This window comes from Esox lucius, chromosome 5 (genome assembly GCF_011004845.1).
Source record: "Esox lucius isolate fEsoLuc1 chromosome 5, fEsoLuc1.pri, whole genome shotgun sequence".
NCBI classification, from domain to species: Eukaryota; Metazoa; Chordata; class Actinopteri; order Esociformes; family Esocidae; genus Esox; species Esox lucius.
The window spans coordinates 553,565-567,415 of record NC_047573.1 but is presented as its reverse complement, the minus strand read 5'-3'; the positions used below and the strand labels follow the sequence as shown (position 1 = coordinate 567,415).

General features: G+C 42.9%; 1 protein-coding gene across 3 annotated transcripts in view; it reads right to left on the bottom strand.

The window, feature by feature from the left end:
* Positions 1-13,851, bottom strand: part of LOC105007433 (signal-induced proliferation-associated 1-like protein 2) — a 124,339-nt gene that overhangs the window by 66,024 nt on the left and 44,464 nt on the right. For 2 of the 3 annotated variants that reach the window (XM_020046840.3, XM_020046841.3), the window contains exons 1-5: positions 12,252-12,644; positions 7,434-7,567; positions 6,249-6,437; positions 2,099-2,273; positions 68-171 (exon numbers count right to left, since the gene is read on the bottom strand). In XM_020046840.3, coding sequence (XP_019902399.2) covers positions 68-171; positions 2,099-2,273; positions 6,249-6,437; positions 7,434-7,567; positions 12,252-12,612 — 963 coding nt within the window. In that variant the 5' untranslated portion in view covers positions 12,613-12,644. Of the gene's footprint in view, positions 1-67; positions 172-2,098; positions 2,274-6,248; positions 6,438-7,433; positions 7,568-12,251; positions 12,645-12,761; positions 12,954-13,150; positions 13,320-13,851 lie in introns of those variants that run through there. The other variant, XM_034292276.1, reaches the window with a different exon arrangement.

Genomic DNA, 13,851 nt, shown 5'->3' with positions numbered 1-13,851 from the left:
AACACTGAATAACTGAACTACAAAAGACACAATATAATTGAACCACAACTCCCACAGTATTACTGACCTGTTGTCTGTTGTTCGGTGTATATGGCAGCATTGTGGAAACGTGAAACATCAGTTCATAGTCTTTATAGGTTGTGTAGAGAGAGTGCGTTCCTGTAGAGTCAGCTGCAACAGAGACAGAGATAAGACCAGGGCCATGGTTAAAGAAGGGTTAAAGAAAGGTTACAGAAAGGTTAAAGAAGGGTTAAAGTAGGGTTATGGTCCAGCATAAATACAGTACAGGGAAGGAAAAAGAAGGGACATGATCAGATTCAAAGTACACTGATGTGAAGTGAGGGTCAGCGGTCATGTGGTAAACAAACCAAAGAGGGGAATAGGGAAAAAGGTGTAAAGTAGTGCCCTACATAGGGAATATGGTTGTAAAGCAGTGCCCTACATAGGGAATATGGTTGTAAAGCAGTGCCCTACATAGGGAATATGGTTGTAAAGTAGTGCCCTACATAGGGAATATGGTTGTAAAGCAGTGCCCTACATAGGGAAAAAGGTGTAAAGTAGTGCCCTACATAGGGAATATGGTTGTAAAGCAGTGCCCTACATAGGGAATATGGTTGTAAAGCAGTGCCCTACATAGGGAATATGGTTGTAAAGCAGTGCCCTACATAGGGAATATGGTTGTAAAGCAGTGCCCTACATAGGGAATATGGTTGTAAAGCAGTGCCCTACATAGGGAATATGGTGGTATACAGCTCCGGAATAAATTAAGAGACCACTGCACCTTTTTCTGTCCTTTCCAAAAAAGTTGAAAAGGAAAGTTTTGAGGGAGGAACACAAGTGTTCAATTTGCAGTGGCCTCTTAATATTAACCCTTCTGTTCCTCACTCAAAACCTTCCTTTTAGACTTTTTTGGAAAGGAAAGAAAAAGGTGCAGTGGTCCCTTAATCTTTTCCGGAGCTGTATATATTAGGAATATGGTGTTGCAGTAGAGCCCGAAATGGAGAATATGGTTGTATAGCAGTGTCATACATAAGGAATATGATGGTATAGGAGTGCCCTACATAAGGAATATGGTGGTATAGTAGTGCCCTAAATGAAGAAGATGGTATTATAGTAGTGCCCTACATAAGGAAGATGGTGTTATAGTAGTGCCCTAAATGAAGAAGATTGTATTATAGTAGTGCCCTACATAAGAAAGATGGTGTTATAGTAGTGCCCTACATAAGAAAGATGGTGTTATAGTAGTGCCCTACATGAAGAATACGGTGGTACAGTAGTGCCCTACATAAGGAAAATAGTGGTATAGTGATGCTCTACATAAGGAATATGGTGGAATATGTGTACACTACACGGGGACAATTGTGGTATAGTAGTGAACAATATAGGGAACAGTGGAATAATAGTGTCTGGAATATGCAGGTTTAGTAGTGCCCTACATAGGGGATATGGTGGTATAGTCGTGCCCAAGATAGTGAAATGGTTGTATAGTATTGCCCAACATAAGGAATATGGTGGAAAGGTACTATCCTACATAGGGGATATGGTGGTATAGTAATACCCTACATAGGAGATATGGTGGTATAGTAATAGCCTACATAGGGGATATGGTGGTATAGTAATAGCTTACATAGGGGATATGGTGGTATAGTAATACCCTACATAGAGGATATGGTTGCATAGTAATACCCTACATAGGGGATATGGTGGCATACTAATACCCTACATAGGGGATATGGTGGCATAGTAATACCGTACATAGGGAATACGGTGGTATAGCAATACCCTACATAGGAGATATGGTGGTATAGTAGTGCCCTGTATAAGGAATATGGTGGTATAGTAGTGTTCTGCATAGTGAATATGGTGGTATATTAGTGCCCTACATGGGGAATATGGTGGTATATTAGTGCCCTACATGGGGAATATGGTGGTATAGTAGTGCCCTACATAAGGAATATGATGGTATAGGAGTGCCCTACATAAGGAAAATGGTGGTATAGGAGTGCCCTACAAGGGCAATATGGTGGTATAGTAGTGCCCTACCTAGGGAATAAGGTGTTATAGTAGTGCAGATATACAGGGTTTGTGTCCGTCTTACTCTTGTTGTCCAGCTGTGCTCTGTACTTGTTGAAGCCCTTCAGCCTTACTCTCTGCCCCAACAGGTCCAGGAACTCATTGAGGGCTGGTCCAGCTGATTCGTTGTTGTACATCTCTTCTTCTGTGCTCTGGCCAGCCTTACAATACAGAACCCCTACCTTATGCTGGAAACTCAACTACAGAGAAAGAGAGAGAAAGAGACAAATTGAGCTTATTTCCAATCTATAAAATTACAAAAACATATAATTGTGTCTGCAATATGTGGTGCTAATGCTGCTGTTTTATTATGACAACATGTAACTTAGTATACTTGTCCAACAGCATAACCAGGACTTCATATGACTGCCTACAGGCTAGCAGGACTTCATATGACTGCTTACAGGCTAGCAGGACTTTATATGACTGCTTACAGGCTAGCAGGACTTCATATGACTGCTTACAGGCTAGCAGGACTTCATATGACTGCCTACAGGCTAGCAGGACCTCAAGCAGTCTGTTGTTGGGGCACTGTAGCTGCTGGACCTCAAGCAGTCTGTTGTTGGGGCACTGTAGCTGCTCTCTGGGTATTCCAAAGACCTGCAACTTACAAAGCCCTAAGTACTGCCAGCCATACAGGACTTTACTACTTTCTCCACTTTCTCTGGAGCAGAGGATATGTTGCTGAAAGTAACTCTAGTGACCCGAATGTACCATAAACACCCCAATGTACCGTAATCACCCCAGAGTATCGTAATCACACCAAAGTACCATAATCACCCCAATGTACGGTAATCACCATAAAGCTCCGTAATCATCCCAAAGTACGGTAATCAACACAAAGTACCATATTCACCCTAAAGTACCATAATCACCCCAAGTATTGTAATCACATCAAAGTACCATAATCACCCCAAGTATTGTAATCACATCAAAGTACCATAATCACCCCAAGTATTGTAATCACATCAAAGCACCATAATCACCCCAAGTATTGTAATCACATCAAAGTACCATAATCACCCCAAGTATTGTAATCACATCAAAGTACCATAATCACCCCAAGTATTGTAATCACATCAAAGTACCATAATCACCCCAAGTATTGTAATCACATCAAAGTAGGGGAAAAGACACATCTATTGATCCACTCTAAGGGATATAGGAAATGTGTTGCTGGCATCAAATTTAAAATGTATTTTTCCAAAAACAATAATATTTCTCGGTTTCAACATTTGATACGTTGTCTTTGCAGTATATTCAAATACATTTAGGGATAAAATAATTTGCACATCATTGCATTCTGTTTTTATTAACTTTTTTGGAAACAGGGTTGCAGTAACACCATCTGAATCTGTGATGAACATGACTTCTCGCCAGTCTGAACCGAGATGAAACACATGACAGCATGGTCTCTAGTCCCAGAGGCCATGAAGAACCATAATCCAAACTGTTTTCTACGTTATTTCCCTCTCAGTCGGAAACCACTGAAGCTGCCTCTCCCCTGTGTTCCAGAACTCATCTCTCAGCAGGTTACCTTTTTAGTCTCAGGGCATAGAGCCTGGCATGCACACACACACACACGCACATTAAAACACACATGCATTAATCCTTAGCTTCAAGACAGCTCCTTGCAACAATGCAGTGATAATGGCCCCAGAACACATCTCGGAATATTTTCTCTGCAATCTAATTCTCCATGAACTGCACACATGACTGATGGTATATGAGTCATGCCATTTACTGTTATACACACCCCTCATTAAAAAAGGACATCTTCGATTCTGCTGCAATTTACATAGAAAGCGATAAATAAATACCAGGGCGAAGATCACACACCCTGTTTTCTGAGGGAATGTTTGCTATGTTGACTTTATCCTGGAAAACTGGATGCCCCCAATTCAAGATCCATATAACCAACATCCGGAGCAGAGTACTGATGCCTTTTGGTTAGTCTCGCGAGGCCACACCCCCAAGCTCATCTGGCCTCCTTGGAGGTCTGGAAAGTTATTAAATAAATGTGCCGTTGTTTCTTAGTCGCAAAATTTCTATTGGATGTTAGTTTTCAAATAAACCTCCCCTCACAGGCTTGTTGAAGGTGGGCTTAGCGTGGTTTCACAATTTCTTCAAACTGGATAGAACACATTTCATTAGTTTTAAGTACCTACTTAGGTTGCAACATATCAGAGAGGAAGCAAAACTGAATTCTGTTTTGGAAGAACTGTGCTCTATTCATAAGATCGAGTCAATAACCCTAACCCTCTACGCTACGGGGACGTTCCTAACCCTTTACACTACGGGGACGTTCCTAACCCTCTACACTACAGGGACGTTCCTAACCTGTTACATAACCCTCTTCCTAACCTGTTACATAACCCTCTTCCTAACCTTCTACCTAACACAATTTATTAAAGAGTCTCTCCCTGGTTGACTGAGTGACTGACAGACAGACTCATGCTAGCTAACCCAGACATGCTAATAGAATGGATCCTGTGACATCCCTACATTACATCAACACAGCCTGCTGTCTACTTACAATCTATATTCCCTATATAGTACACTACTTACACTTTGTATTCCATATATAGTACACTACTTACACTTTGTATTCCATATATAGTACACTACTTACAATCTATATTCCCTATATAGTACACTACTTACACTCTATATTCCATATATAGTGCACTTACTTACACTCTATATTCCCTATATAGTACACTACTTACACTCTATATTCCATATATAGTACACTACTTACACTCTGAATTCCATATATAGTACACAACTTACACTCTATATTCCATATATAGTACACTTCTTACACTCTATATTCCATATATAGTACACTTCTTACACTCTATATTCCATATATAGTACCCTACATTACACACCAGGTGTAATTTGGTCAAAGTCAACATTGTGTTTCCTAGTGATGATCATCTCTCTGCTCCTGTAACCATTTCATTCAAAAGCTGCAACACAACTTAGCCACTCACCCACTAGAAAACAGAATCACAAATAGCTCTGTTAAAGTAAAGCATTGAATAAGAAATAGGTTTCCACTCGGTTCACAGGCCAGATCTGCTGTGAGGGTTGACTGTGTCCAAAAGATAGATGTGATCCCTGTAGTATGTCTGGTTTTGGTATTGATCCAGCTTAAGATGAGTCTGGGCGATATTATTGATCCTGCTGCATTGTGATGTTGACCATCTTAATCTCACCTGTGCCCCACCACAACATCTAGACCAGCTTTGGCAGGTTAAAACTCAGACACTTGACAGGGACTTTTATTTATCAAGCTTAAACAGATGTGATATTGGCTCATTCAAGGAAAAACATTTCAAGTTGGCAAAGAGCCAACTTTAACCCATCAAGAACAATGCTATCAAATTAGTTTTGACATGTTGGGGATCCTTTAGCAGGCGCTAGTAAGATTTGCAGCAATCTGTTCTCCTGCAGAACGATACACAGCAATAAAGCCCAATGGCTTCACCTTGTGGTAGTCTACTCTCCCCCTGTTCATCCAGTTTGAGTAACTGCTCAGGGACCGTGTGGTAGTCTACTCACCCCCTGTTCATCCAGTTTGAGAAACTGCTCAGGGACCGTGTGGTAGTCTACTCACCCCCTGTTCATCCAGTTTGAGTAACTGCTCAGGGACCGTGTGGTAGTCTACTCACCCCCTGTTCATCCAGTTTGAGTAACTGCTCAGGGACCGTGTGGTAGTCTACTCTCCCCCTGTTCATCCAGTTTGAGTTACTGCTCAGGGACCGTGTGGTAGTCTACTCACCCCCTGTTCATCCAGTTTGAGTAACTGCTCAGGGACCGTGTGGTAGTCTACTCACCCCCTGTTCATCCAGTTTGAGTAACTGCTCAGGGACCGTGTGGTAGTCTACTCACCCCCTGTTCATCCAGTTTGAGTAACTGCTCAGGGACCGTGTGGTAGTCTACTCACCCCCTGTTCATCCAGTTTGAGTAACTGCTCAGGGACCGTGTGGTAGTCTACTCACCCCCTGTTCATCCAGTTTGAGTAACTGCTCAGGGACCGTGTGGTAGTCTACTCACCCCCTGTTCATCCAGTTTGAGTAACTGCTCAGGGACCGTGTGGTAGTGTACTCACCCCCTGTTCATCCAGTTTGAGTAACTGCTCAGGGACCGTGTGGTAGTCTACTCACCCCCTGTTCATCCAGTTTGAGTAACTGCTCAGGGACCTTGGGGGAGTTGAGGGCCAGTCGGAGACACTGGATGTTGAGTTCAGGCATCACATATTCCAGCACCTCCTTCAATGGGAGGCCACGGGCGGTTCCATGTCTGGCGGTGGAGGGGACTGCATCCTCCAGGATGGCACCACGTAGAGTGGTCAGCTGGGGGGGGAGATCACGGTCCATTTATTACATGAGTAATGAAATAATGCATGTAGAGAAAGATGGAGGAAGAGAGGAAGCCGAGGGAGGGAGAGACAGAAAGATGGAGGAGGAGAGGAGGGTTGAGGGGGAGAGACAGAAAGATGGAGGAGAGGAGGCCGAGGGGGGAGACAGAAAGATGGAGGAGGAGAGGAGGGTTGAGGGAGAGACAGAAAAATGGAGGAGGGGAAGAAGATACAACTGAGGTTTGTGTTAGAGTTGGGGTTAGTTTTAGGGGTCTGATTAACAGTTTAGGTTTAGGCAAAAAGATTAGTTTGTTCAGATTAGGGTTAGGGTTAGGGTAGGGATTGGGCTACATTTTTGGGAGAGGTTAGGATTAGGGTGAGGAGATAATGCAAACGGGTGGTTATATTGTTATCTACCTGGCTGGTTCTGAAGGTGACACGGTAGTTATATTATCTACCTGGCTGGTTCAGAAGGTGACCCATGAGTTATATTATCTACCTGGCTGGTTCTGAAAGTAACCCTGTAGTTATAATACATACCTAGCTGGTTCTGAAGGTGACACGGTAGTTATATTATCTACCTGGCTGGTTCAGAAGGTGACCCAGGAGTTATATTATCTACCTGGCTGGTTTTGAAAGTGACCCTGTAGTTATAATACATACCTAGCTGGTTCTGATGGTTTGCTGGTAGTTATATTGTCTACCCGGCTGATTCTGAACATGACCCGGTAGTTATATTATCTACCTAAATGGGTCTGAAGATGACACGGTAGTTATAATACATACCTAGCTGGTTCTGAAGGTGACACGGTAGTTATTTCTACTACCTGGCTGGTTCTGAAGGTGTCCTGGCAGTTATATTATCTACCTGGCTGGTTCTGAAGGTGATCCGGTGGTTATATTATCAACCTGGCTGGTTCTGAAGGTGACCCGGTAGTTATAATACATACCTGGCTGGTTCTGAAGGTGACCCGGTAGTTATATTACATACCTGGCTGGTTCTGAAGGTGACCCGGTAGTTATATTGCATTCCTTCCTTCTCCCTTCCATCATCCAGCTTTTCTCTCCTGATGCTAACAGCTACAGGGCCCAGGTTCTCATCCACGCCAAAGTAGTTCTGATGCTCTGAAAGAGACGCAGACCCACAGGGTTAGGGATGAGGGAGACAAGAAACACTAACACCATGAAAACAGTGCAATTTGTTTTTCAGATCATTGAAAGACTCAAGACTTTGGCTTTTCTGTCTGTGATCTCGGGAGGTAGAGGTCTTTACAAATTCGGGAGGTAGAGGTCTTTACACATTCTGGGGTAGAGGTCTTTACACATTCTGGGGGTAGAGGTCTTTACAAATTCTGGGGGTAGAGGTCGTTACACATTCTGGGGGTAGAGGTCTTTACAAATTCTGGGGGTAGAGGTCTTTACACATTCTGGGGGTAGAGGTCTTTACACATTCTGGGGGTAGAGGTCTTTACAAATTCGGGGGGTAGAGGTCTTTACAAATTCTGGGGGTAGAGGTCTTTACACATTCTGGGGGTAGAGGTCTTTACAAATTCTGGGGGTAGAGGTCTTTACAAATTCTGGGGGTAGAGGTCTTTACAAATTCTGGGGGTAGAGGTCTTTACACATTCTGGGGGTAGAGGTCTTTACAAATTCTGGGGGTAGAGGTCTTTACACATTCTGGGGGTAGAGGTCTTTACACATTCGGGGGTTAGAGGTCTTTACAAATTTGGGGGGTAGAGGTCTTTACACATTCTGGGGGTAGAGGTCTTTACACATTCGGGGGGTAGAGGTCTTTACACATTCGTGGGGTAAAGGTCTTTACACATTCGTGGGGTAGAGGTTTTTACCAGTCAGGAATGTCTCTCCCAACTGACTTGATAAGCATAAAAACTAAATAATACTAAATTGAGACAATTTCTGAATGGACTCAATAACAAACCAACCTGTTCTGAAAAGTAGAGGACAAAAATACAAATCAGATTTTTGCCCATTTGGATCCAAGAGAGCCAACCAATTGTAGAAAGAGAAAGAAACCACATCCTGTTGAAGCCAGACCCATTAATAGGCTAAAACATAAATATTGGCTGAATGAGCTATACAGTTAGGCTACTAACTGTTACAAGGCCTTAAATAACAGAGTACACAACATGTATCATACTAACTCAGTTATAACATCACCAGCTTTATAAATAACTGTCTGTTACATGGCTTTAAATAACAGAGCACACAACATGTATCGTACTCAGTTATAACATCACCAGTTTGATTTGTCCAAATCAGAGTAATCTAAACTGAACCAGCACTCCCAAAAGGCTGGAGGCTTTGAAAACACACAGTCTAATAAAGAACAAGAGGGATATAATATGGATTACCAAATCTTTTCAATTGTTCATAATGTTTTTTGCTGGATATTGTACATCTATATAGGCAGTATATTGTTGTCTGGCTGAATCTAGCAATTAATTAAGATAATGTCATTAAAATGCTGTCCGTTCCACATTAAGACAATAAGCCTATATAGGAGATGTAATGTTCATTTGAGTCCAGTCGATAAGTACATTTTGTTCATACTGAAGACCCAATCAATATTATGTCAGACCCAACCCAGATCTGATTGACCAGTAAAAGGGTTGGACTCACATCTGCTTAGTTCCCAGGCTGGATCTCAGAATTTGTTCTCTGGTGGACCTGTAAACCTGGTTGGATCTCAGAATTTGATCTCAAGTGGACCTGTAAACCAGGCTGGTTCTCAGAACTTGGTCTCAGGTGGACCTGTAAACCAGGCTGGTTCTCAGAACTTGGTCTCAGGTGGACCTGTAAACCAGGCTGGATCTCAGAATTTGGTCTCAGGTGGACCTGTAAACCAGGCCGGATCTCAGAATTTGGTCTCAGGTGGACCTGTAAAGACGTCTACTTGGAGGCATTTTAAAATATCAGAGTCAGTCATTTCTGGTGCCGCAGTGAAACACACCTGTTGCCTCCTAGAAGTCATCATTATAACATCTCGAGGAGGGGAGGAGAGGAGAAAGGGAGAAAAGGGCAGGGGAGTAAAACAGGATTACTACCTCTAAAACAAACACATTATAATCCCAGTCAAAGCTGGAGTAAATCAAGGAGAGAGACAGAAAGAGATGGTCAGAAGCTCTCAGCCACAGGTGACAAAATGAATGAACTGCAGGTGAAGAGAGAGATAGGAGAGAAAGGGAGGAGAAGAGGAGAAAAGGAGAGAAAAAGACAAATAAGAGACAAACGCAGAAGAGATAGAGAGATGTAGTATAGAGAGACCAATTGGTAGAATGTATTTTAATCAGCAACATGGTTCCTGCAGGAAGTGAACTGCTGACATCACAGCCAGGGGGGATACTTCAGGCCAGCCAGAGGTGATGCATGAAGTGGAAATACGAAGGGTGTGTTTCCCTGAGGCAGCAGAGGAAATGACAGACTCTGATATTCTAAAATGCTTTCAAGCTAAAAGGCCTTTCTAACTGAGCAATTCTATGAACAAAACAGACTCATGAAACAAAGGTTTTACTATTTTACTGAGCTTCTAAGACAACCTCAGCCAATCATGGAACGTTTCAGTTAGTCGCCTGAGAGCCACCTAGACAGATCTCTGTATCATGCAGGCCATTAAACCACATCAGAGCAACCCAGGCAGATCTCTGTATGACTCTATTAAAACCATCTCAGAGCCACCCAGACAGATCTCGGTATGACTCCATTAAAATCATCTCAGAGCCACCCAGATAGATCTCTGTATGACTCCACTAAAACCATCTCAGAGCCACCCAGACAGATCTCTGTATCACTCAAGCCATTAAAACCACATCAGAGCCACCCAGACAGATCTCTGTATCACTCTATTAAAACCACCACAGAGCAACCCAGACAGATCTCTGTATGACTCCATTATAACCACCTCAGAGCCACCCAGACAGATCTCTGTATGACTCCATTAAAACCACCTCAGAGCCACCCAGACAGATCTCGGTATGACTCTATTATAACCACCTCATAGCCACCCAGACAGATCTCTGTATGACTCCGTTATAACCACCTCAGAGCCACCCAGACAGAGCTCGGTATGACTCCACTAAAACCATCTCAGAGCCACCCAGACAGATCTCTGTATGACTCCACTAAAACCATCTCAGAGCCACCCAGACAGATTTCTGTATCGGTCAGGCCATTAAAACAGGCAAAACTCTGTCATGCTCTGCAACATAGATGGATTGCAAATGTAACCAAAAACCTTGACTGTAATTTCTAAATGTTATATAATGCAGTTTGTTTTCACTATAGGGATCTGTTCTCAAGACTGCTTCTGTTCAATCTCTGTATGCTACCTCTGGGCCAAATTCTATAGAATAACTTTAAGTACCATAGCTATGCTATGCAGTCGGAAATGTAGGTTTTGAGTGAGGAACAGAAGGGTTAAAATTAAGAGACCACTGCAAATTGAATGCTTCTGTTCACTCAAATTTTTCCTTTTCAACCTTTTTGGAAAGGAAAAAAAAAGGTGCAGTGGTCTCTTCATTTCTTCCGGAGCTGAATATGGCTCTCAAACCATATGACAGTTACTCAATAGACTCACTGTGTCACTGTATAGAGCACATAAATACCTGGATGAACCAACATTTTATAGTGGGGCTTTTAGTCTATAAATCACTTTACATTTTAGGCCCCCAATACATTTCTGATATGTTTGAAGAGTATAAATCGAGCAGGGCCCTTAGATCCATGAACTCAGGTCTGCTAGTAGAGTCCAAACTAATCATGGCGAAGCTCCATTTAGCATTTATGCTGCACACAACTGGAATAAACTACCAGAAGATCTTTGATGTACCCCAAAGGTATCCATTTTTAAATCCAGGTTAAAAACACTTCTCGTTTTCCTACACATGGTGATCAGACTCTTGACCATTGTTATTCCCAAATACAGAACAGCTACAAAGTCCTCCCCCGCCCTGCATTTGGTAAGGTGGACCACACCTCCACATCTACAGACAACCACTAAAACAGGTAGGACCGGTTTTTCGGGCAGTTCTGCACTGGAGTGAGGAATCCATTACCACTATCCAGGACTGCTTCGAGACTACAGACTGGCAAATGTTTTGTGTAGCAGCTGATGAGGACATTGATGAATACACAGACATTGTCTAAGGTGCCATCCCAAGGATCTATATCTGACCAACTAGTGGAGGTATTCCCTTCTATATTCAACCTCTTCGTCTCAAACAGACCACCATTGTCCCTGTACCAAAGAAACCTCCCATCACCTTCCTGAACAACTACTGCCCTGTAGCAATGACCTCCACCGTCATGAAGTGCTTGGAGCGGCTGGTCAGAACCCACATCTACAGACGATGCCATCCCCCTGACGACACACCGCCCTTTCCCACCTGGACAAGGGCATGCCAATGCTGTTTACAGAACAGCATTTAAGCAGAGAAGTTGTAATGGCTTTACTGACTTGATCTTATGAATAGAGCACAGTTCTCCCAAAACAGAATTAAATTTTTTCTCCAGCTTTCCTATTTTTCTGCAACCTAGGTAGGAACTAAAAACCTTCAGGAAATGTGTTCTATCCAGTTCGAAGAACTAGTGAAACACGCTAAGCCCACCTTTAACAAGCCCGTGAGTGGAGGTTTTTGGAAATCTAACATCTAATTGAAATGTTGCCACTGAAAGTCAGCGGCAACTTCTTTTAATAGGTACGTTTCCAGACCTCCAAGGAGGCATGGCAAGTCTAGAGACCCAGTAATACATAACACAGGGAAGATTGGGAGACACTCATGTTTAGTCTTACCTTTTCCGTAGAAAAACTTGTGGTAGTAGTATGCTCCTAGGTCAATGTGTTCAATGATATATCTCTTGACCTTCTCTCTGTGGACAGGCTGGCTGTCTCTGGGGACCTCCAGGACCGACACCCCTGCATTGGTACAGTGGGAAGACAGAGACGACTCAAAGCTGCAGCTCTCTCCACCTCCACTGTACGAGGTGCTGTTGGCTCTGGAAAGACTGATCCTTCGCTCTCCCTCTCCTCCAATCTCATTGCGGAAGTGGGGGCAGCCCAGGACCATCCCATTGCTCTTTCCATCACCCTCGTCAGGGTTTAGATCTTCTTTGGGGTTCAGGTCCTCTCGGGAGCCCAGAGGAGAATCAAACATGGAGGTTCCAGTGCCTCCACTGCCAGGTCCAACTGCCATCCCTCCCTCCACCCCCAGTCCTGCCCCTGCCCCCAGTCCTGCCCCTGCCCCCAGTCCTGCCCCTGCCCCCAGTCCTGCCCCTGCCCCAGGTCCTACCCCTGCCCCTCCACTGGCCCCAGGGTGGTACTGAGAAGCAGCTGAAGCTCCTGTGGTCATGTTCCTCCTCTGGCTGAGAGCAGCCCTGCTGGCCACTGCCTCACTGATGTTGAACAGAACACTCTGGACGTCATAGTGGGCAAAACACTTCTGGAAGCTGAGTGGTCTCCGGTCCTCTTGCTCCACAGACAGCCTGAACCCGTCACCTGACCATACCACAAATTCAAATATAAAACAAAATATATTCCATGAAAACATTTAATGCTACTTTGGAATGCCTTTATTCTTCCTATATCCACTTAAAACTAATTGGAAAGGTTGTCAGGATATCTTTTATATCACATTACATGAAACATAAACAGCTGAGGATATTCATTTGGTGTGATATTTCCTGTCAGATCACCTTCACTCTTAATTGTCCTCAGCTTCCTGAAGAGAGACATTTCAGAGGAGTCGGACTTGAGCCGCCCCATGCCTCCCTTCTCTCTCTCCCGGCTGTAGAAAAGGGAGGGGTCTACGTAGTCATACCCTGACATCCTCACAATCTCCCCTCTAGAGATCTGGGTAGCCGCCTGCAGCACAAGGACATTACCAACACGATTTAAATGACTAAAAAAATACCAGGTCAACCATTCAGGAACAAACATGTAATGTAACATGTATTTAATATGTAATAGTAATATGCAATGTGATAGTAATGTCATGTGTATGTAATAGTAATATGCAATGTGATAGTAATATGTCATATGTGTATGTAATGGTAATATGCAATGTGATAGTAATGTCATATGTGTATGTAATAGTAATATGCAATGTGATAGTAATATGTCATGTATATAATAGTAATATGCAATGTGATAGTAATATGTCTTATGGGTATGTAATAGTAATATGCAATGTGATAGTAAATGTCATATGTGTATGTAATAATAATATGCAATGTGAAAGTAATATGTCATATTTGTATGCAATCGTAATATGCAATGACATAGCAATATGTCATATGTGTATGTAATAATAATATGCAATGTGATAGTACTATGGCATATGCCATATGTAATAGTAACATGTAAAACATAATGGTAATACTGTATGTTTATTAGA